General features: G+C 46.0%; 1 protein-coding gene across 14 annotated transcripts in view; it reads right to left on the reverse strand.

Moving 5' to 3' along the window:
* Positions 1 to 17276, reverse strand: part of Eph (Eph receptor tyrosine kinase) — a 53970-nt gene extending 36694 nt beyond the window's left edge. For all 14 annotated transcript variants that reach the window (XM_066741526.1, XM_066741519.1, XM_066741524.1 and 11 more), the window contains exon 1: positions 17039 to 17276. In XM_066741526.1, the coding sequence (XP_066597623.1) occupies positions 17039 to 17165 (127 nt within the window). In that variant the 5' untranslated portion in view covers positions 17166 to 17276. The remainder of the gene's footprint in view (positions 1 to 17038) is intronic.
* Between the last annotated feature and the right edge of the window lie 7157 nt (positions 17277 to 24433).

A 24433-nucleotide genomic window follows, 5' to 3' on the forward strand; every position in this document is an offset into this window, starting at 1 on the left:
TATATCCTCAGCCTCTCTCTCTCTCTCTCTCTCATACTTTGTCTTTAGTCGTCGAAGGCCTCTTCTAGATCGAGGCGCCTTCGTGCCTTAGGCTTAGCAACCTTCCAATTTGTCAGGACCCCCCCCCCCCTCCCTCCCCACACCACCATCTACTCTTCAACTCTTCTCAAACGCTAGCTCTGTCCTCCTCGAAACATTCCATTTTCGAATGCAACTAAAAATCCTCAAATTCGTCGTTGTATAATAATGATTCTAGACACTTTTTTCCTGAAATATTTTGTTACGACAAAGAATCGTAACGAAGTGAGAAACGATAAAATAGGAGGAAAAATCAGCAAACGCATGCAATAAATATAAGAACCGTTTGATAAAAATTCAGCGACGATCAAGTGGGAATATTTGACGGAATATATACGCATACTATCAACGCAAGCTTATCGATCAGCTTCCATACTTTTGAAGTTATGTTTTCGTATTAATGTATACACTCGCACATTCTCACTCTACTGTCACTATGTTTGCTATTACGATCTCTACACGATCGATCGATCAAAATTATTTGTTTATTGCGAGTAACGGAGGAGCATGAAGTTATTACACTGTTTGATTTCTCGAAAGGTGAGAGATGGAACGGTATTCCGACAGAGAGAGAGAGAGAGAGAGAGAGAGAGAGAGAGGAGAGGAGAGGAGAGGAGTTAATAGTGGTTAAAATTTGAAGACGTAGCTTGGTAAATGTGTTAAGGAAAGGGGGTCTCTGGTGGAGGTGGAAAAAATATGAGGTGCCTGGAAACTTAACCCTCTGGTCTTCCTTCTCTGCGGGGTCCCTCGGGTACTCGATACACGTTCCTTAGGGGTTCGGTCGGTGGGACGAGGGAGGAGAGGGGGGGGGGGAATAGCCCGCCTACACCAATAACAAGCATAATGCAGCATCAGAGGAATTATCATTTACATAGCGTTATTCTGTTTCTGCATAATGTATGTACACATGTTAAATCAATTATTTAAACGGTATGGGCCTTCCCCGAGTTACGGAGAGGGAACTTGTCCACGGAATGTTAGATTGCTCCCTCTCATTCCTTCTCTTCCTCCACTTTTACCTCTATTTTCCCTTCGTCTTTGGCAACGCGTGTCCTCCCCCCCCCCCCCCCCCCCAACTTACTGACCCTCTATCATACACACACGCCATTCTTCTACCCGCGGCCTTCGCAGATCTCTTTGCATATGGATCTCGAATTTCAATTGTACTTTTCGAGTGCACCCCCCCCCCTTTACTTTTCTTTTGTTTCCTCGTCCGTTCTCCCCTCCCTTCCACGATCACAGCCCCTTCCGGCTAATGTATATACATATACATGCAAATATAGTATACGCCAAGCACACACACACGCGTCTACAGAAATTCATTCCATACTTTCTTTCATACGATCAGAAGGTGAATTATGACCGAGCCGAAATCTTTGTATTGATTTATTTTAACATTTTTCAGTTAGCGATGCTGCAGCGAGCGGATGCTGCTCGGTTCTCGGGTTTCGATTACCGAGCCTCAGTGAGAGAACATCTATGATATTTGAGGAACCAACTACCGTTGTTGCACCTATGTAAACCTCGAAGAGTCTCGTTTAGCTTAGAATTTGTTTTGCTTACCATACTTAACTACTGCCGAGCGCGAGAGAGCTACTCTCTATATGTATAGGCGTTGAGAGAGAGAGAGAGAGAGAGAGAGAGAGAGAGTGGAAGGGACTGAAGGGCGAAGGGAGGGGGAGACACGAGAAGAAGCCAGAGATATATATTAATCCTGTCCAACCGAAGTCAAGTCATCAAAATATTTATTTGTTTTCATACGTCGGGTCTTAATAAATAAAACGCCTTTCTAGCCACTCCCATAAATTTTTCCAGCGGGCATTAAAAACGAGATGTTCAACACCGCAAACGAACCTTTTAATTTTTCTTTCCCCGCCCAGCTCCCATCCACATCTCTCCTCCTCCCTCCCACCCGAAATCTCCCCGCCACATCGCATCTGCTGCAAACGTAATTTCCTTGCACCGTTACTCATGATCCGTGCTGCTGACTCGCCTATATTAGCACGTAAATCACTCTTCAGCAAGAAAACACGCGCTGTAATCGAATTTATCATCCGTAAACAATTATCGAACGTCAAAGGCTCGACAGGTAAACTCTTTTTTTTCCCTCCCTCTCTCTCTCTCTCCCGTTTGTTTCCGCCGACGAATTCTCGGATGGCCATTACGCTCAGCGCCAGGCGGCAATTCTTCGCAACAAGATCTTCGATCGGAACGTTCGGCCGACTCGCGATTCTCGAGGATCGTTGCGATTTTGAGCGAAAGGCGGCGCTGCTGGGGGGGGGGGGGGAGAGAGGAAGAGCAGTAGTGGGGAGGGAAGACGGTTGCCTAGTGTTTTGCTCTTTTGCTATGATTTTAAACGCCAGTAAAATGTGGTTCATGGATTCGACGAACCGATCAACGAAAATCACTGGAAAATTGGCAGAGCCGTTGCGCCTTTATTGGAAATTTATGCGGGTCAGTAATTCCACATACCGATACTCGTGCAGCATCCCCTCTCTTCTACCCTGATCCTCGTCCATCCCGTCTCCCCCCCCCCGCCCATCCCTCCACTCTCCCACTGTATACTCCTTCATGGCTAAACATCGTGTTGTATAACTCATTCGTGACAGATCGCAATTAATAAACCGCCAAAAATCATGTCGAACCGTTTTAACGTTCCGCCGATGTTTTAGCGAATTTATATTTGGCCGTTCCGACCGCAAAATATTCATTTTTAATGCGCGAAAAAAGGATGATGCGTCCAAAGGGAAGAAAGAAAAAATGTCTTACGATAGTTGCAATGTTTTTTTCTTTTTTTTTATCCATTTCAAGCAAATATTTGAAACAAGTACGGAGCGTGCGCGTCGAGGGGTCGAAGAGGTGACGCGGCGCGAGAGAAATTGGCGTTTCGGGTTTGAAAGGTTGTGGATCTGATGGGGAATACGACTAGAACGACGCGTATTCGCGGTAGGAGAGCGCAGCTATCGTGCAATCCCATAAATACAGAAACACTTATGCTGAAAAGTAAGGTGAAGGTAGGTTCTTTTATCCCGTCGTTCGACCCCCTCCCCCCTAAATGCCTTTTATCTCATCCTCCTGGCATGGTGCGAACGCGATTTATGTCGACCGGTTAATGCGTTCCGAGAATCTATTACCCGGTACCCAATATCATAATTATTTTATTAGCAACTCGTTCCTTTTTTTTTCTTCATTTTTCATTCTATTATAGCCAACCGATTACGATTATCCTCTTTCCTTCGAATTCGGCAAAAAAGCCATGTCCGTCACTCTCGCTCTTGGAGGGACTAATAAATTGATTTTGAATAAAACGCGCGTCGCTCCAGATACACTCGTTAATTTCCGAGAATGGCCAATAAGCCGGAGTGTCTCGATAATTCAATAATATTCACAGAAATAAGTTGGTCATTATCAAGTTAGGAAGGAATAATGTGCGGTAACCGTAAAGAGTAAGGGGCTATAAATTGACGGTCGAATAATTCGTAGTCATAAATTGGCGAAAACGGGTCTTGCCGATGAAAAGGGAAGAAAATACGCGAGAGAGAGAGAGAGAGAGAGAGAGAGAGGTGTGTTTGTTTGTGCATCCATGTGAGAGTGTACGGCATCTACAATACATATATAGACGTAAAAGATTTCACGGGGGCCAAAAGCTAAGGTGGGATTTCTAAAAGTCGACCACTGATTAGTATCGAGAGCAGGTGGGTTCGTTAATCAGCATGCAAACGATGAGCAGGGTTCATTAGTGGAACTATGGCGGTCGAAAGTGGAAATATTTGCGGTTTCTTTAGCAACAACCCCCTCCCCCAGAACTGCTAACAACGGCCGAACAGTCCTCGTGGTATGTTTCAGAGAATCTTTTAATTCCGTTTACGGCCTTCGTGCGCGTTGTTAAGCCCAAGGTTTTACGAGTCGATCCAAAATAACGAGAAATCTGACTCATCATGCGCATACGTTATCTCTCTCTCTCTCTCTCTTTCTCTCTTATATGACTGCCCGGGGGAGCAGGTCTCTCTCTCTCTCTCTCTCTCTCTCTCTCCCTCCCATTAGCACACAAAAAGCCGAGCGAAAAGATTTGACAGTTTTTAGCGTAGCTTTAAAAGCATTATCGGGGTAAGAAGAAAAGTAAAGGAAATAGAGCGTCTAATGCTGGCGAACAATGGAGCGATACGCCGGGTACTGGCGAACCAACAAAATGCATCTCTGCGGAGAGAATAAAATGCAGCTGCGTTTTACAGTTTTAGCCGAGACTCTGGCGGTGCGCTCGCGCGCTCCGAGCACCGGGGCGAACCATTCGACCCTGTACTTCTAATCTCTCCGTAGGCTTTTTTCTTTGTCGAGAATGATCGTGCAGGCGTTTCAAGAGGTCAAAAGTGTGCAGTGTTACAATAACAGAAGAAAGGATCAATATTTAATACGTTTATCGCGCGCGCGCGCGCGTTGAATCTTTCAATGGCAAAAGCTCGTTCGGGCCGAGCGTGAAAAGAAAAACAAGCGAGAGCGGCGGAGAGTGGAGTACCGATGAATCTGTCCTTTCTCGAAATACAAGCTACAAGCACGAGTGCAGCCAACGAAACGAAAACAGTGGTAATTATGAAATTATTCGGTCGTTGAGCGTACTCGTTGTTGTAACGAGATTCGAGAGAGATTGTAATATGTTTTTCTTTCAATTATCCGGTGGAAAGGGCGATGAAGCGCTCGCGGTGCGCCTCGAATTTTCCTGGGAAAAGGGGGGGAGGGGAGGTGGCGAATAAATATTTATGCCATATTTCGTGCAGCAGTTGTAATGGTTGATTCGACGGTGAGTCTGAGATTAGCGAAAAGGGGATCTAATTATATCCGAGTGGAATCTGTTCTCCTTAAAGGATTCCAGGAACGGACGAAGGAGGAAGGAAGGAGGGGGGAGTCCCCCTCCGTAGCCGTAAAAGCCAGCACAGTGAAGCTAATAGACTCGCTCCAACTACGGTCAGCGGGCAAGCAAGCGAGCGAGCGAGCAGGAAGGGTGCTGCGCTTTATCTCGAAAAAGGGAAAATTTAGGAGCACCTCGCATCACCTACCCCGTTCCACCCTTGCTCTTCGAGCCCCATGTATTATCACTATACGCGACTACCTGTATTATTAATGGTAGCCGCCCTACACAATGGGACGAAAAACCGCCGTGGGTTATCTCGGCTCGTAAAATTTTATTGGACTTCCCCGAGCACTATGCTATATCTCTTCTACTATCGCTATCCTTCTTACTCCCCTCTCCCACGATTTCTCGCACCATATTCTCCCCGCTAACACGGAAAATTAAGGGAAACACTCGAAGAGCTCCGCTCTCGCTCTGAATCCCATCTACTTAAACATTCCTCGACCTCCAATATCCTTTTCTTCTCTTTATCTCTCTCTCTCTCTCTCTCTCTCTCTCTCTCTCTCTCTCTCTATATATATTTACGAGCATCGAGACTCAGTCCTCTGAAAAGGCTCGGGACGAATTTTATTACCGAAAAACACGAGATTGCTGCGAGCAACCGCGCTTCCCAGAAGTCGCGTCGATCGATCTCCGGTGGATCAAAAGAAAGCAGCGAGCACACACAGTGTTTACTTTACGCGCAGGAGAGAGTTGGCGCGCGGAGTCGGACTTTTCGGAAGCGTGTTGTCTCTGCTCGTCGTGCATGGCGCAGGGTCGAAAGGCTGGAAATTCGGTCAAGGATCCGAGAGTTTCGGGGAGGCTCCGCGCGCGCGCGCGCGTATCAAGACGTGAACGAGAGTCTCGTAAAACGCGAGATATCTTATCGGTTAATTATCGGCGGGACGAGAAACGGCTGTTCCATTATATAAATGGCCGTAGCGATGCTTCCCAAATACTCCGGTCGATAAGCCAATCGCCTTCCGGACCGATCACGTGGCACGTCCGAGGAACGCGCGCCACCACCAGCGCTCTTGGAATCCACCGACGGAAATTTGCCCGTGCGAGCAAAACTGCGCGTGCCTTCCACTTGGGAGAAAATTCATCAATTTCTGACGCACGCAGTCGACTAATTCCTATATAGTGCTTTGTGCGGTGAAATATGGAGAGAATAAGAAACGAGTGTTTTTATGCTCGATATTTTTGCGCAGCGATAAACGCGCGCACGAAACACGCGGAGCCTCGCGTCGAGACTCGTTTTTCGTTTCCTGGCTTTTCTTCGATTTATTCCTCCCTCCCCTCTTTTCATACGTACATATATATATATATATATATAGGTATACACGGTAGATGTATATCGCAGCTTCCCTCACACGGTTCTCCACCACAAAAGTCTCTCGAGGCGTTGCGCGACGAGGGAGTCGACTGCTTACATTTTCCAGCAGACCATTATTTCTCTCTTACACCCACGCTGTACAGTCGAGCACCTATACACTCTCGCTCTCCCCGTGTACGCGAGGATTTTCACCGCTGACACCCATACAGTCACGCGAGCGCTGTATTTTCAGTCGTTTTAGCTTCGCCACTGCATTAACGTCTCGCTGCTGCCAAGGGGAAAGCGGAAAACGGATGAGTGGGGAGGGGAGGGGGGGGGGGGGTGGGGAGGTGGTCCCCCCGCATATTAATGAAAAAATTTGTGACTCCCCCGACCAATCCACTCGAGTCAACGAAAAAAGAACGAAATATCGACTGACAAATCTTTCGATTATTATTTTCTCTCATACTTTTTCATCCTCTCCATATATATATATGTATGTAGAAAAAAACATCCCTGCTTCCCACTCCAACTTGGCGTTATAGATTAATTTCCAATTCCGATGGATTTTTCTCGGCCACGAAATAGCAGAATTTTCGCGCACCGCTCTCCCTCGATATTAACAATAATCGGTTCTCCATCGAAGATGCTTGGAATTATCGAAAGCTTTTTTCCACGTTGGAAAATTAATTACGGCGAGTTTTAATTGATCTTCGCAGCTCGAATTCTGGCGCGAAAGCAACGCGCTCGAAGCAGTGGTAGTGAAAAGCAAATAAAAGCTGTAACGTCTACGTGATATATTTATAGGAACCGAGCGCGAGAAGTCCCGTTAGAGCACGACAGCGTGTCAGAAGCCAAAAAGGCTGCTATTAATCTGATAAAAGCGAGATAGAAAGTGATCGTTATTTGAAAAAGGGAGAAAAATCGAGCGGACATTGTGGAATATGCTTGTGTGCGCGCGTCCATTTCTTTATTTACTCGTCTCCCACTGTATATATATATATATATATATATATGCAGTGTCTTATAAAACGAGCGTTTTACGCGTCGAGCCGGTGACGATGTTGACGAAAGGACAGAGGAGGGAGGGAAGAGTGGGAGAAGAATAAAAAATTGTGATGAACGAGGAAAGTAAGAAAGAGAAGCGTGCAGGAAGAAGCGAAGCATTCGCAGTTAATTAATTGAAACGCAATGGAGCTATTGCGAAAGGATACTGGGTGTTTAATGGCGTGGATAGTACATAGGAACAATTAGAACGAACGGCGTTTTATATAATAGGTAAAAAGAGTATCGGGCAATTTGTAATTTTGTTTGACAGTGCGGAAAGTGGTTAGGCAATGTGCAGGGGGCAAAACAAGGCTGCGGTTATAAAACCGAATAGCAACACGCATCCAGTCGATATATTTATGGCGAGCGAGCGTATGTGTACCGTTACAAAGCTATATGACGCCAAATGCTAAAAGGACTATGTCCAGGATAATAATTCAACATTCATTAAAGCGTGTTTGGTCCGCGCCAAGGAATATAGCTCGCAACGTCATTTATCGATGCAGACAATAATGCCGGTAATTGGCATACAACTCGAAACAATATAAAATATTCAACAAAAGGTATATATCATCCATACAAAACGCCTCCAATTTTACTCTCTCTCTCTCTCTCTCTCTCTTGTAGTGCACGCGATAACTATCGCTGTAAGCTGCTCTTTACAAATTTTACAATGGAAATTAACCGATTAATTATAAATCGATTATAACGTTGCTCGATCATTCGTTTCTCTCTTTGCACGAATCTGCTAAAGTTTTTTCCATGGAATATTTAATTTCGACAAATTTACCCTTTACAATGGAAATTGAGCTAATAATTAAAAACAGCTATAGTGATAAAAAGTGGTAGATGGAGATAGAAAAATGTCCGGACTCGTTTCTAACAGAAAATTGAGAGGATGTTTGGTCGTGGAGTCTCCGAAGGTATAATAGAGTAATTTTATTCGAATAAATATTTTATAGATGCCACACACGAAGGTGGGTAAAGCAAAAGGATTAAAAATGTCGAAGGTATAGGAGCGTTATTAGAAGGTCCCTGCGTGCTCCGCGCAGGACCCATCCCCAAGCAAATAAATTCATTGTTTAATCGGGAGAAAAGGAAAAGTATAAACACACACACACATACGGAAGGGAGTTATCTGCGGTGAACGGTGGAAATTTTTCTGCGGTTCGCGCTCGTGTGCAACGCACGACGCTTTGGCATGAAAAGTGCGGCCTTAAGGTTCCGCTATTCTTAAAGCTAAATCGTCCATGCTTCGGTATAATAATAGTAATCCGGCTGCAATGACCATAATCACGCGCATTCAACAAATTCAATTGTATATTTGGTTAGCATCGATCGTGATCGTTGAGAGAGTGAAAACCATCCCGAAGCGAGATTTAATATTTACCTTTGAGAATTCGGATCGAGGTACTTTTGCCGTTTTCTAATAACGCATAGAAAATTCCTTGTTAAAACCACACGCACACGTACACGCACACGCGTATAGGCGCGTATTAACCTAGGGGAAAATCGACGAAGCAAAATAAACGCGAGACTCGAGCGTGTAAATATTGCGATATGAAAGGGTGGAAAAAGTTGAGGTCGAGTCTGTAAATTAAATTAGCGAAAAATTCTGGCGACAAGCGCAGCTTTTAGTGTAGAATCGTGCGAGGTATGGTAGGTTAGGTTAGGTAACGTGGCGTACCGCACACACGTAATACGGGGCCCAATGCTGAGGCCCTGCTATATTCCAGCCGTTTTACCGACGTCCCTCTCCCTCTTCGACTCTACATACTTCCTCTTCGTACTATATAGTATACATATATCTATAGACTTCCCCCCCCCCTCCCTCGTCCCCCCGTCACTCGCCAGATTTTTCTCAGCGATTAAAATTTATGCTCACTCGTGTTCCCGGTGCGTGCATATCGCGTTTCGTCTCGTGCAATGCTCGTTTTGCGCTGGCTTACGCACACGCCCAGAACCTCACGCGTGTCGCTCCTCTCTCTTTTACTCTTCTATATACTGTCTTTTATAGCACACACACACACACACACACACACACACACACACACACAGACTCTTCGAGTACTCCGCTGCTGCCTCGGTCGGAGGAGACTCGACATTGAAGCTTGGCCAGTGTGTCGTCGAGGAACGTCAAGCTTCACCCTTTCTCTCTCTCTGTCTCTCTCTCTCTCTCTGTTGCACGTACACTAACACACTCGCACACAATCACCTATTCTCCTCGTCATTCTCCCCCCATCTCGCAATTTTATTGCTTCCTAAGCATTTATGCTCGTCTCCACTCTGAAAAACCTATCAATCACACTAATAACGATATACTTTTCCACACCAGTCGATAATTTTCAGACTCGTCTGCCGAGGAAAAATCTAACGGATATTTTAGATACTCGAAAGGGGTGATATAGCTATCGTCGAGCTTGCTCTTCTGTAGAAACACGTGGGGCAAGAAGATTGTAACTGTCGCAGTATGCTTTGGGAAAAAGTAGAGGTTTTTTTTGAGAGAAAAAAAATTGAAAGAAAATGAAATGTTTTTTATACGGGTGTCCCATGAACAATTGTCATGTCAATATCATCGGATAAGGTGCGAAATTCTAAGCAAAAAAGTTGTAAAAACTGTTTGGCTAGCACTCTTGGTTAAAAAGTTATTTGCGATTAAAGATTATCGATTTCAGTAGAGCCCTTCTTTAAGAGGAAGATTGTTTGGGTCGCATTATAAGGCCAGAAAGATTCTGTGAATTAGAATACTGAGAAAAACACAAAGCCAAACATCCACTTGAACTTATTGAAGTGGTTCAAGGTCGATCGACAATTTCGAGCGCAAACGCCATAAAAACAATCAAAACATAAACACACTGCTTGAATAGGCTCAAGTGGATGTTTGTTTGGCTTTGTATTTTTCTCAGTATTCTAATTCACAGAATCTTTCTGGCATTGGTATAATGCACGCGACCAAAACAATCTTCCTCTTTAAGAAAGGAGCTACTTTAATCGAAAATTTTTAATCGCAAATAACTTTTTATCCAAGAGCGCTAGTAAAAAAAATTTTTACAACTTTTTTACTTGGATTTTTTCCCCCTATCCGATGGTATTGACATTACCATCGTTCATGGGACGCTCTGATAAAGATAGTTGCATGTGGCAATAATATTTTTAAAGTAAAAGTTTGCATATCGGTGGTGTTTAAGAGCGAGAATATTTGTTTGGATGGAGCGTCGAAGAGTTTTGTTTTTCCGTCAGTCTTCTATATAGAAGGGAAGGGGGAGCGCTTGACAAGTTTATTCGTTGGGAGAGATGGACGCGTGGACAGGAAGCGTCGCAAAGGGGTCCATCCGGGACCACCAATGGCGTTTGCGCGTTCTTTCTCGCAGCGAAATTGCTACGCGATGAACGCCGCAACAGCGAGGCAGCATCAGCTTCGAAATGCAAAGTCAAACGTTGAACGGAAGTGTGTGTGCGATATCGATCAATCCGAGCGAAAAGACGAGAGCGTTCTGTTTCGCTCGTGGATGGACGCGAATTGCTTTCGGTTTGCGGACGAAAACCCTGATGATTTTTCGTCCAACGGTACACGTGTGTATTCGCGAGCTGTATTCGTTCTCCCCCTTAATACCCGTTTTGTTTACAAAAGCGAACCACGCGACGCACGATTGCTCGATATTTCACCATAATAAACAGCAAACTCTCTCGCGCCCGGAGAGACTCGCCTGCAATTTCATACCTTCCGCGGCTTGTCACAATTTATTCACGATCGATACGAGACTCGCCAAGATTATCTCGTTCTTTTATTAATTCTTCAGACCTCGTTGTGCCTTCGACGACTCTCCTCTCTCTCTCTCTCTCTCTCTCTCTCTCTTCGACCGTCGGATCAAAATTGATTTCACGCCGCCGAGTGTTTACAGTATTTTCTTCGAAAGGGGGAGGGCTGGCTATTCCAAGTAAATAACGTAAATAAGACGGTGCGTCAGCATATATAACGCGCTCGATCTCTCGTGTATTTTGAAGAACGCAATTTCTCCCTACGTGAATATTCTCACTCGACCCGGATTGACTTAAAGAATTCAGCGCGTCGATCGATGACCGAGTAACCAGAAGAATTTGTAAAGGGAGAAAGAGCTCGCGAGCGAGATACAATAAAGTATCGTTTGACATATCGGAGGAGAATAAAATGGTCGGTCGGAGGAACATTAGGTGCCGGCAGCGTTCCTTCAGAGATAGCACTTATCGATGAACCGTTGCGGTCTTTAGTATAAGTTGAAACACGAATAGCATATCCCGGTACGTGGCGCGAGTACCGTCTTTACTGCGAATATCCATCTTGCGTTCTTGCGCCTCCTAAACTCACTCCCCCCATCCCCCCTCTTTAGACACACTCCAACACTTTATAACGGCAATGGAATAGAGCGAACACAGCCGTTGAACAGTTAAGAATCACTGATTACTGGCATTTTTTTTTCTCCCCGACTTCTCGAGTGTCTCTACGTCGATTTGACTTTTTCCTCCCTTCACTCTCGTACCGGATCTTCCACCTCATCCCCCCCCCCCTATCCTTCTCTTTCTTCCTCTTATTTTCCTTCTCATCTTTGGTCTTCGTTTGTCTTTTGATCCTGCTCTTCCTCAACGGTACAGTTGAATGCTTCGCAATTACCGCCTATTGAATTTTGTTCACCGGCAACGAAGTCCGTTGTCTGTATAATTGTGTTGATTCGAGCTCAAATTAGAGGTGTTTATTAAAGAAAACATTTTAAGGGGAATATAATAATTCCGAGCGACGAGAGAGAAAGAGAGGATTTACACTCTCCCAACGTTGCAGCTCTCCGCATCCAGCCGTCAGAAATACCTTCCACCCTCTTCCTCCTCGATCCAAATCGAATCCATTATTATCACTTACCTCGCTCCGTTATTAATAAACCAATAAAATCGTCGTCTCGATAAATTTACCGCTGTATCCTCTGCAACGTCGGATCAAGAATCATGGACGCTCGCTCGAAATTAGCGAGGATCGAGAGAGAGAGAGAGAGAGAGAAAAGGGAGTTTGGTCAGAGTTTAAATAACAGTAATGGTCTTTCGATAACGGAAATACGAGTAAGGAATGGGGTGGCCATAAAGGAAACTATTCGAGGGAAGGGGAGGGGGAGGAATGAAAAAAGAATCGCTCGGCCGAGACATTAATGAATGCCGGTGTGTAGGATGCGAACGAGTTTTCTGAGATATCGCTGGTTAACTCTCGATGGTGCACTATAGGCATAGTCTCTTGGCAATTTTCTCGCTGCGCATCGCGCGTCCTGCTGTTGGATCCGAGAGATTCTTGATCCCCCCCCCTCTCCCCCTCCTCTACATCTCTCCGCCCTTCTTCAAACCAGTACTATACACTTTTGTCGAGCATGGTCAATGAGAGTAGCCTACATTGGTTCGTATGATCTTTGCCTCGCAGACCCGTGCAGCACACCGAGACTCTCAAAGATATCTGCGAGGATGTAGCGAGAGCGAGCAAGAAGCTCCATCCGTGCATTTCGCGGTGCGCGTAATCTTCTCTCTCTCTATATATATATATACAAATATAATGGTTGCATCGAGCGAGAGAGAGAGAAGCGTGTTCCCACACACACACACACGCGCGCGCGCGTAAAGTAGGCGAAGCGAGGAACGGAAGCAGAGTCCTCCGGAGGACGCAAGACGCACGCACACACATGTACACGTGTCTGTGTTGGTGGAGCTCGACGGTAGGACTCGCCTCGTCCCTCTCTCTCTCTCTCTCTCTCTCTCTCTCTCTCTCCTCATTTCTCAGACGACGGGGGGTAAGTGCGTCCTTGTCCCGCTGACGAAGGGAGCTGTGCGAGTCGGCTGCTGCTGCTGCGCTGCTCCTGCTGCTGCAGCGGCCAAGCTCCTTAGCCAGGATCGAAGTAGTAGGCTGCACAGGTATGCACGCGGTGGGCCGGTCGTGCATTCCTGCGATGTTGCCGCGTCTCTCACTCATGGGCAATAAGCGGCCAGCAGCGGAGAGACTGGAGAGAGAGTCCACCACCACCACCACCACACGGAGGAAGGTTAGGGGGACCACAAAGTACCGAACGAGTATTCCTCGCCTTGCCTCGCCTCGACCCGCCTCGACTCCACTCTCGACTCTACTGCCTTTTCGTCCAGCCAACATCCACCACCAGACTCCCCCCTCCACTCTTTTTATGCATTTATTATTTATTTAGCTCTTTCAAAACTGAGGCATTGCAAAAATGCTCGTGTCACTGGTGTGTCATCGAGCATTTGGTACATTTTCTTCGCGTTGAAATTCATATTGGCAATATTTGTGTATATTGAGAAAATGGTATTTTTTGTTTTTGCAAAGTGGAGAACGGTACAAGGTGGAACAATTGGTCCCTGGAATCCATACAGCTCTTCGGGTGTACACACGTATACGTGGAAAATCCTGTTAACCATCTGGAACAGTTCTCCACTGGCGCAGCAACGGAGTTGCTCTATGCGTCTCTCGGCTCTGATGCTCCGCGAGAGGCCCTCGAGCGAGTCCGGTCGGTCATACGGACTAATCGAACGAAACTCGGCGAAATTCAAACTGCTCTATCCTACTGGCTCGTGGCGCAAACGATAGAATTGAAACTTTGATTCTATGGATACGTTTGATAAAGTTGCGTCGTAACGCTACATTGTTATTATATATATATATATATATAGTGTATGCAATAAAGTTTTAGTAGACTGCAAGAAACTTGCAATTGACACTCTCGCAGTATATCGCATAATTGCTCGGCTTCCAGCAGTTCGATTGGTTTAACGAGCTCGTGAAAATCCATTTCGAGCGTTTCGAGGGATAAAAGTCTCCGTTGATAATAATGATAATTCAGTGATACGATTGAACCGACTGGTTGGCAAAGAGGATCAAGGGGAAAATGTAAAGGGGGGGGAGGGGGAAGTGCTATGGGAGATAATAAAATACAAAGTGGAGGCTTAACCGGGGTGAGCAGCTGTAGCTAAAAGTAACTAGACACGAGCCACTACTAATGGTGTAGCTTTGCGGAAGAGGGGGGGGGGGGGGGGGGGGTGTTCGGAGCAGAAATTAAATGAAGAAAGAGGCGAGGCAGCAACAGTGCGCTTCTCCGCTGCTGCGAGACCAGCGAAACATGTGGATGTGGCGAACAAACCGTATCGGTCCGAGTCTTATTCAATGTCGGAGGAGTAATCGAGTTTGGGCTGCGCATTATGGTGGGATTCGGTTGGATCGAAATCCTCCAGGGTTTCCTCCTCGTGTGTCTGTGAAAGCAACGCTGAAGGGGATGGAGAGCTATAGTGCTCGCTCGATGACGCAGTTCCAAACTACGTCTGAATCATTCAAGTTATACCGTTGTCTCTCTCTCTCTCTCTATTCGCTTCTTTAGGATGATCCCGGAACGATATATCGGAAAATCATTGATAATGCACCGACACGCTATAAATAACGTACGAGGTAAATGGAAAAAAAGATATACGTGTATTGGAGACTATCCTGATTTTTTTTCTCTGCACTATAGTGAAGGAAATTGTTAATTTCGCTAGAAAATAAATATCTCTTGCAATTTCGACTAGAAAAATTGTTTAAAATTTCTGTCGCGATATTCGTGTAATTTTTGACGTGGAAATGAGAATACGAATATTAATTTTTGGCCAAGGACCTTTTCTGTCAAATCTATCTTTCTTCGCGTTCTCAACATACAAGATAGTCTTACGCGTATAAGTATGTATAATTTACGTATGTACATGTGTATATATAATAGCATTAGAGCACAAGAGACGTGGTATCGCGTTAACGATTAAAGTATAAACGCGTGGAGCGAGAAACGGTACCTCGATCGCGCGCGCGCGACGACACATGCACAGCGAGCTTTGGTGAGTTTCAGTATAAGCCGTTCGCGCGGTGTCCGTATAGCCTTGTAGACTATAGAGAGCGTGCGGAGATTGAGAGAGACGAGGAGAGCAAAGGGGTGTACGGGTGAGGTTGGGTGAGAAGGGAAGGAGACGCACGTAGGTTCCGGGGGCAGAAATCGAGAAGGATGAGCGAGAGCAGAGGCTCTGCTGCATCGCGCGCAGGAAGGAAGGCTAACGACAAGGAGTAGCTCGGCTTTCGTCGTCCAAGTCGAGGAGGAAAATGAAGTTAGTCGTCTCCATCGTGTAGACACGCTCCGCTGGGACCGGCAACTTCCATTAAACGCGTTACGTACCGGAGACTCCCGAAGGACCTCGCTCGAAAGAAACCTTCCGCACTCGCTAGCTCGCTGCAGGAATCCTTGTCTCCACTGGAGAACATTTTCAAAGTCGATGCTGTACCGAGACTCGGAGATGATTCGCTTCTTCCAAATGATCGTCTTATCAGAATTCTTTATAAGGTGAACCCGTTGTTTCTTAGGTTTCGCGTGGAGAGAGAAGAGGATAAATTTGTATCATTCTTGTGAATAAATGGCGAATAATTTTTAATTCAAACGTGTCCTTGAGATATTTTCCCTATGCAATTAGCGACCAAAATCATCTATATATATATATATATATATAGTACCAATCTCTTCGGGTGGACTCATTCGAGGGTCAGCAATTATTTAGCTTGGCAAAATCAAAGACGGAACATAGAAGACCAAGAGACTGGATGGAATCTTTATATATATATATATATATATAAAATAATAGCTGCGTGCACTCGAAGCAGCAGTCTCCACGGCACCACACGAACACACACACACACATAGCAGCGCGTGATCCTGCAAGGCAGAGGATCATCTTGGTAAGTATAGCAGCGCGTTCGCGCAATTAGTGGCACGGCAATTTAGCCGGTTTCTTTCTCCATTTAGTCTGGATCCTCCTTACGCACCTTCTCTCCTACCTGTTTCTATACCGTACGCTGCTCTCTCTCTCTCTCTCTCGGTGCGTCCTCCGCCCCCCCCCCCCCCCCCCCCCCCCCAATAATATCCATGCGCAATAAATCATACGTGCCGCGATATTACGTCGAGGGAAACGTCAAGCTCGTCCGGACTAACGTGTCTCTCCAGTCAGGCCGCGTTATATTAGCTCCAATTGAACACATCTTGCCTAATTTATATTTAATTTGACGGCCCTGGCAACGGCAAATTACCCAAACTTTTCTTCCCGCAAAAACCCTCCAAACTCACCATTAATCCTTCTGTCTGCCAAGCCTTATTATTGTATCATGACTGGTGCACTGACTTTTCTCTAATCCACTTGCTCTGCATATATATATATATGATACACAGGAGCAATGGAGTTTTTCTCGAAAGAGGGAGAATATAAAAATAAGAAGAAAAACGATCATCCAGTTTCGATCGCAAGGTATACAGCCACTAATTAAGTCACTGTTGTAGTGGGCGTAGAAGGTGTTTTCGATAGGATCTAGGAGTCGCCCGTGGATTTCTTTGCAACTGGCAGCGAAATAATAGCGACTATAAATCTTTCTTCTCATTTCAACTTTTTTTTTTTTGTTGTAATTTTGTTGGTTTTATCGAGGAGAGGAGGGGAGAGAGAAGGACTATGATGAAATATAAAGTGGAAAAGTTGGATTATAATGTTGGGAGGAGCTGGTGGGGTAAATCCAGAGTCCCGCGGGTGTCGTATACGCGCGCGGACCATGCCAGGCTACATATAGACCTTGTACTATACCATACATCTATATAGACACACAGAAAGGAGCATATATAGGTCGGAGAGGAAGAAATACTTACCATGTTCAGCGTGATTCCCTCGCGGGCAGAGTATCATGAACAGTAAGAGCAGCAGAAGGTGGTTAATGGAGGCGACGCAGGTGGCAAAAAGGCCCGGTACGCCGCCCGTCGTACCGAAGGTGGCCATCGCTAAGGTAATCCGGCTCTCCTCTCTTTCCGGTCTTCCACGAGGCTGCAGGGCCCAGCAGCAGCTTTGTCACTCTCTCCTCCTCATCCCTGCCCCACCTCCCCCCGTCCCTTTACCCTCCTATTCCAGATCTCCTCCTCCTCCTCCTCCTCCTTCTTCCTCCCCCTCGTCCCCCCCTTCCTCTGTCTTCGCCCTCCCCTTCCTCCTCCTCCCCCTCCACCTCCTTTCTTCTATCCACTTCACCCGCCACCACTTCCTCTTTCTTCGCTACCACGAGATTTCCTCCCCCTACTTCTTCTCCTCCCCCTCCTCCCCCTCGCCACGCTACGCTTCAGCTCCGTTCTTCTTCCTCGATCATGTAAACTCTCTCTCTCACCCCCCACCCCCCTCCTTGACCCACGACGATTCGACGATGCTCGATCCAACGACCTTGAGGAATGGCGTCCTCTCGCGGCTAGCTTCGACGGGGAGTCGGTTGTTGCTCTCGCACCCTCCAAGAGGCAACCGCCGAAGACCTAATCGATCGACCGGTGCTGATCCTTGTGCACCGTCGATGATAGTCTTGGCATCCTCTTGGTCTCTTTACGCGCAACGCTGTTTCGTATCCTGCGCAATTTCTTTCTTCCCTTCAACTTTCTTCTTCAGGGCGCAACGCCTAATGACCCGGCAAGATCCGTCACGCTTCCTCCCACACACACACACAAGCACACACCGGTCCCTTTTCCTCCTGTTTTCTGGCAGTGGCTGCTACCGCATCTAGACTAGGTCCCTCGTACACCTGGAAATATCAAGACAAGCGTTAATTCAAATTGTAGAAATATTAGGAGTGTAAACAATGTTGCTCGTGTGTGCATGTTATCAGAGTTTTAATCACTCGCCACGCAGAGACCCTATATTATTTTCGCAAAAATATCCTTCCTCTTGGTACACACACACACACACACACACACACACGCGCGCGCGCGCGCGTAAGAAGACAATAAGTTATTCGTGGGCGAGTGTATAATTGCTCGATCAAAAGATGATTTATTTCTTTTTAAGAGCTGGCCCGACCGACCTTCGATATTGGAAGGGTTTTATTTTCCAAGCGCGATATAGCTACAAGCATCCATTTATCATTATAATGATGTATGTACAGTGATTTTAACGACGGAATCATTGGTCGTAGCATATATAACAGGAATGGCATTCTCGTATTCCATTCTATTCAAATGAGTAGACACAATCTATTTAATCCGACGGAAACGCGCAGTTCCGTTTGATGCAGTAAATATCCTTACGCGTATGACATGCGCGGACAATTAGAAAGTTAAAGGGTTTCTCTGCAACTGATTTATTTCAAGACTATAAATTCCAATTTACGTCAACATGATTCCGCTGCATTGAGATATCATAAGGCAGCGCGTACCAAAACCACCATTCCTATAGTATATATAATGCGAAATTATTTATTCGCTCGGAGCATCGATCTTGCCGGAGTTTCACGCTGAACAAGAGAATTCCATTTTTTTCCCGAGCCGTATACTTTCCATATAGCGCGCGCGCGCGCGTCTCGAGAGAGCGAAACAATTGCGCGGCTTGTCCCGGTCGATCGGAATTTTTAGCATTCCCCGTAATAACGGGACTGGCAGCTGTGTCGAAAGGCTGCTGGCTAGTGGGAGAAAAAACCCTCGCGGTTTTTGACACTTGCGGCAGAGGGTGCACTTTTGCACGTTGGAGCGTTCGCCGAGTTACGAGCTCCTAACGAGAGCGGAGCGCCGCGTTCCATTTGTTGCAAGAGTGTCAATAAAACCTGCGATCGCCGTAAAACAGTCTCCTCGAGGAAGTAAAGGGTTATGGAGAAAATTACGCGCTTCCCTGCTACTTAAGATATATTCCCGTAACGAACCCTCCATGTCGAAATTTCGCCAATCAAACGCGACCTTTGGAAGAAACTACCTCGACCATGTACCTTTTTCTTTATTGCCATAAACGATGCTACGAGACTTTGGAAAGTTGGGATATTTTTGTTGAAAATTGCTCGATCGCCTCGGACGAGCGAGATCCGTGGTATCGATCACCGCTGCGAAACTATTTATCACCGTGAAACATGATTTCAGTTGCATTATCAAAATAATATTTGTCTTTGCCTTATCTTTTTACGGACCTTTGACTCGATACCGCTATCGCTTTCGATATACCAATTTAGATCGGAAAGCGAGATTTCTCGGTACAACAAAGTATCCAGTATCACCACCGCGCCGCCGCCGCCGCCGCCGCCGCCGCCGCCGCTCTATTTTTATTTCTTCCAGTCCATCGTTTACGGCTTTGTTTTCATCTATTATCCGCTTACATTTTGAAAGAGAATCTCCATGACGGAATCGCCAAGAGGACCAGCTTCTAAAACGATACCGACGTCAACGAGAGAGAGAGAGAGAGAGGGTGGTGAAATTTAATTCACAGTTTAAAGATCGATCGATCGATGACTCGGCAGAGATAATTGTTTCTTGAAACCTGGCGAAGCGTGGCTAATGCCTTTTGTGGAAAGTACACAGGCTGCATGTTCACCGATCGTAAAATTCTATTCTATATATATATTAGGGTGGTCGGTAAAAAAAACAAAAATTTGACAGATCCCCAAAAACCACTAGTATTTGATGAGAAAGTACAGTGGTTGAAACCTGTGGCCTGACAAATGATGGAAACACGTGCCTCAATGCGATGAAATATAATTTTCGAAGAATTTTACAGTTTTTCGCTGATAACTCATTAAATATTCGATTCTATGAAAAGATGCATATAACCTTTTCTCTGCAGAATTAAATTCTACATAATAAAGGTTCTATACATTTTTCTTCTAGAATGCATACTAATGGAGATATTGCTGAAAAATCGATCCTCTTGTTCGTTTATACACATTATATTGATATGTTTATATGAATAATTATTTTTAGTTTACCGTACAATTAACATATTTTATTAAATTAAGAGAAATAAAATGTGTAACTAAAGCGAAATCAGAATAACCACTCATATGAGCATATGTCAATATAATGTGTATAAACGAAAAAGAGGATCGATTTTTCAGCAATATCTCCATTAGTATGCATTCTAGAAGAAAAATGTATAGAACCTTTATTATGTAGAATTTAATTCTGCAGAGAAAAGGTTATATGCATCTTTTCATAGAATCGAATATTTAATGAGTTATCAGCGAAAAACTGTAAAATTCTTCGAAAATTATATTTCATCGCATTGAGGCACGTGTTTCCATCATTTGTCAGGCCACAGGTTTCAACCACTGTACTTTCTCATCAAATACTAGTGTTTTTTAGGGATCCGCCAAAAAAATTTTTTTTAATGACCACCCTAATATATATATATATAATATTCTTAACTCTATTTTTTGTCCCGGCGAAAAAGAAGCAATGATAAAGCTCCTAAATATTCTTCATTGCCTTTAAAGCTCTATTGGGAGTAGGAAAAAAGGTTGTCGACCCATGTCCGATAAAGAGAAAGAGGGTAACGCACAGGGATGAGATAGGAGTTGGTACACACTGTGTGCGAGGTTTAAAGGGCAAGGTCAACCTACATGAAATGTGGATGCTCCAACCTCGAGAAAAGCCGATGATAGTCGATTCTTCGCTGCGGATGTGCGGGTGAAGCGCGAGTACTTTGCGTATGTAGTAGGGGACCGACGGGGGGGGGGGGGGGGGGGGAGAGAGAGAGAAGGAAGTTTTGAGTTTACCGCCGCGCGCGGAGGAAAGGTACAGCGGGTCTTGTGCGAGAGAGGCAAAAGGGTTCCCCGCAGGATCAATACCACGACGAGCGAGCTGCCTCGAGTCTCGTCCCTCCCCTCCCTACCACTCACCCTCCCCCACCCCCTCCAACCCAACAGCCTCTCACGGTAAAGCTATCAGTTCTCCCACTTTTTTTCAATGAAATTCGTCTTTTTCAGAGAGGCGCGCGGGCCTCGACTCCCGCCCTCCTCCCCGCAGCGCCCCGTCGTCATTTTTTACCGAGGAAGAACGCGAGGAACCAGCGTGGATGAGGAGGGGGTGGGTGGTACCCGAAGCAGCCGGAGAAAAAGCTGGCGAGGAAGCTAGGAGAGGTCGAAGGAAAAAAGCACGAAATTCTAGAGTGCCGAAATATAGTAGCGAAGGGGAGGGGGTGGAAGGGATGGTGCGAGAAAAAGGAGGTGAGAGAGGGCGAGGGAAGGTAGGTGAGACGGTTGAAGTGAGGGAGGAGGGGGAGGTGGTAGGCGCGCTTTAGGAGCTCTTCTAAAGCGGGCAAAGACCTACTCCCACTCCTTCCATCGGTAGCAACCCTCCTACCCCCTCCCCTCCTCCCCAACTCCTCCTGTCAGACCAGCCAAGATGCATCCGCGAAATTGCAGACTTCGGTGAATTGCTGCTGTGCTCCGGCCGTAGCTCGGCTCGACGCAGCAGCCCCGCCGCCGCGCCGCCTAGCTCCTTCATTTCAGCACACCGCCACGAGTGCTCGTGCACCGCGGCAACAAAAGTAAACAAAAATCCTTCAAAATCCACTCGCACTCCTCCCCTCCCCCTCCCCCACCTCGATGTCCATCAACGTCCTTGACAAAATTCCAAAGACCGATAAATCCCTTTCTCGTAAATAATTCAACGTTATCCTCCCGCCGTCTCCGCGAGACTCGATGGAAAAAAGAAGGGCAATCATGGGGAAGTACATAGACGCGATGCTATTGGTCCCCAAAGTGAAACCAATGCACTCCGAGGTACTTTTCAGCCGAAAAACAGCTCGAGTGAAGCTCGACACAGTATCGGAAGCACTCTCCGCAGTCGATGAAGGTCCCTGCTGGGTTGATGCTCGCGTTACCAGCCAATTCTAGCTGCTATATATATGGTTGAGAGAGAGTGTGTGTGTGTGTGTGTGTGTGTGTGTGTGTGTGCGAGGTAGCCCCCTTGTACTCCGTAGCAAAAGTGTATCAGAGACGGCTTAAAAATTTCACGAGCCACTCGAGCCAGTCTCCCGAAATCTGCAATTTGGCGGGATCCATCACACTGGCAAACGAGGAGGAGAGAGAAGGAGGTCTCGCGTCCGGAAGAAGGAAGAAGAACGAGGGCTTGCAGGAGGAGGCCTTTGCTCGCTCGAGAAACCTAGCCTAACCTTTCTCTCTCTCTCTCTCTCTCTCTCTCTCTCTCGAGCGGTCAAAAAGTGCCGCCAGCCAAAAAATCTTCCTCTCGTTTGAACCTTGGAGCAGAGCGCACGTTGTACTCTAATGAGAAGCACGGGACCGGATGATGAACCAAACTACTGGCTTTGCTATATATATATATATGTATAGTAGGAACAACAATTGGCTTATGAAAAACAGCGAAGAAACTCATTATTTTCGCCGGCTCGACGACGTTTTTTTAATTATACTATCCTCTCTTGTCTCTCCTCTCTATGACACTGGCAGCGCGAACAAAGTGAGTGGAAGGAGTGTGTTGAAAATGTAGGTAGAGTCCTTGTTGTCCAGCGCTACGGATCAACACGCTATACATATAGTACACTACTCCAAGCACACACTGTGCACGGCTACTAGTATACGTACACCGTGGGCGAGGAGCAGAGAGTATATGGAACAAAGCGCGGCATACTGACAGAAGTGGTTTGTAAATTGCACGAGGCACTCGAGCGAATCTTACCGGTCCTCCTAAAATCTGCAATTTCGCAAGATGAATCGTGCCTCTGGCCGAGGAACGGCGTCTGCCTCGTGGAAAATAAAGCTACCTTCGGGAAAGGAAGTCGGTACTTGGCCGACCACCCCTCCAGAGTGGCCCTTTGCCTATATGTGTATTCCTTCCTATATAGATATATATCGAGAGACGGACGATCTTCATTGTATTTATGCGAGGTTGGATGTTGGAGTATAGCGCGGCGAGGAAAACAAGTGGGAGGAGGGGGGATGTGAAAACTGTGCCTTATCAAAGGAGCGTAGACCTCGACCACCACCGTATCACCGAGAGAAGACGCCTTCTTCTTGCTTCTTTCTCATTTCGACCTCCTCCCCCTTCATCCTCCTCTCGAAAGCCACTCTCCTCTTGAGACACAGCGACTGTTTTTGGCAATTGCTAGCAGGCCTTGTCGAAAAGGTGAAAGGGCCACTGCTTGAAAGAGGGTAGGTATGTACCAGCCACTTCCGTCTTGTTCGAACTATAAGCTCGGTTTCCTAGTGCGCTAAGTAGCGAGAAAGAGCTCTATTAAAATGCAAGATATCTCCAGCTCCCACACACACACACACACCGCTATACAAGATATTTCCTTAATAAGAGCTTTAAAAGTCTCTGGAAAATGTTTCAAGAATCGTCTCACGGGCGAAAGAATATTTTCATGGTGAAGAATCGAGGAATCCCGATCGAAAGAGCATCGTTCATCGATCGGACGAGTTACGGGCTGAAATATCATCATCAGTTTCGGTGTGGACGTTGTATCACTCGGGTTATATTACTGGTTCCATTGTCTTTTACAGGATGGTCCGTTTTATCAGAAAAATGCAGGAAGCACTTTGCTATATTGGCCTCGCCTATCTTTTTATGACGTAATCCAAACAACCTGAGGCATCATCCAGCAGCAGCGGCGCAGCAGCAGCAGCAGCAGAAGCAGGAGAGGGAGAGGAATAACGTAATGGGCTCTAGTTTCCCGAATGTTTAATCCAAAGCAGCAGTAGTAGCGGAGTTGGCCAAGTACTTTGGCCTGAAATAGAGCTTGAATATTTGATCGCTTTGATCCCGATCGTAAATCAACGGGACTTGTTTTCCCTTTCCTCGAGGAAAATTCAATGTTCCATACACACACACATATATATATATATATATATGGTACCCAACTAAAATCTCCTTTACCTATTCCACGAGAGCAACCTGCTATACTGCTGCTTGGTCTAAGCTGCTTTCAAGTGCAACCACCTCGTTACTTTTTTCCCCTCCCCCTCCCACCAGCGAGAACTAGAACTACACAACCACGCACGCGTACCATCCTACAATCCTCCGCTTTTAATCTTCTTTCGGCCATTTTAGCAACTCTCAGCTCTCCTATGGCTTATTATCCATACCCGAGTGACTCTGAAATTGATACATTATGTATATATATATAGTACATGCTTTAATACAGTCCTTTCCAAGTAGCAGCGTTATCTTTGCCATAACGCAATGCAACAACGATATTATCGTGGCGGAGTACAATAAAAACGGCCTATATATCCTTGCGCCTTATCAGCCTATCGCAAGGGTCAACGATATAGCGGATCATTACCGGGAGAGGTG

Source organism: Prorops nasuta, unplaced genomic scaffold (assembly GCF_024137725.1).
Source record: "Prorops nasuta isolate Cenicafe-Biocafe unplaced genomic scaffold, Cenicafe_Pnas_1.2 PNAS00025, whole genome shotgun sequence".
NCBI classification, from domain to species: domain Eukaryota; kingdom Metazoa; phylum Arthropoda; class Insecta; order Hymenoptera; family Bethylidae; genus Prorops; species Prorops nasuta.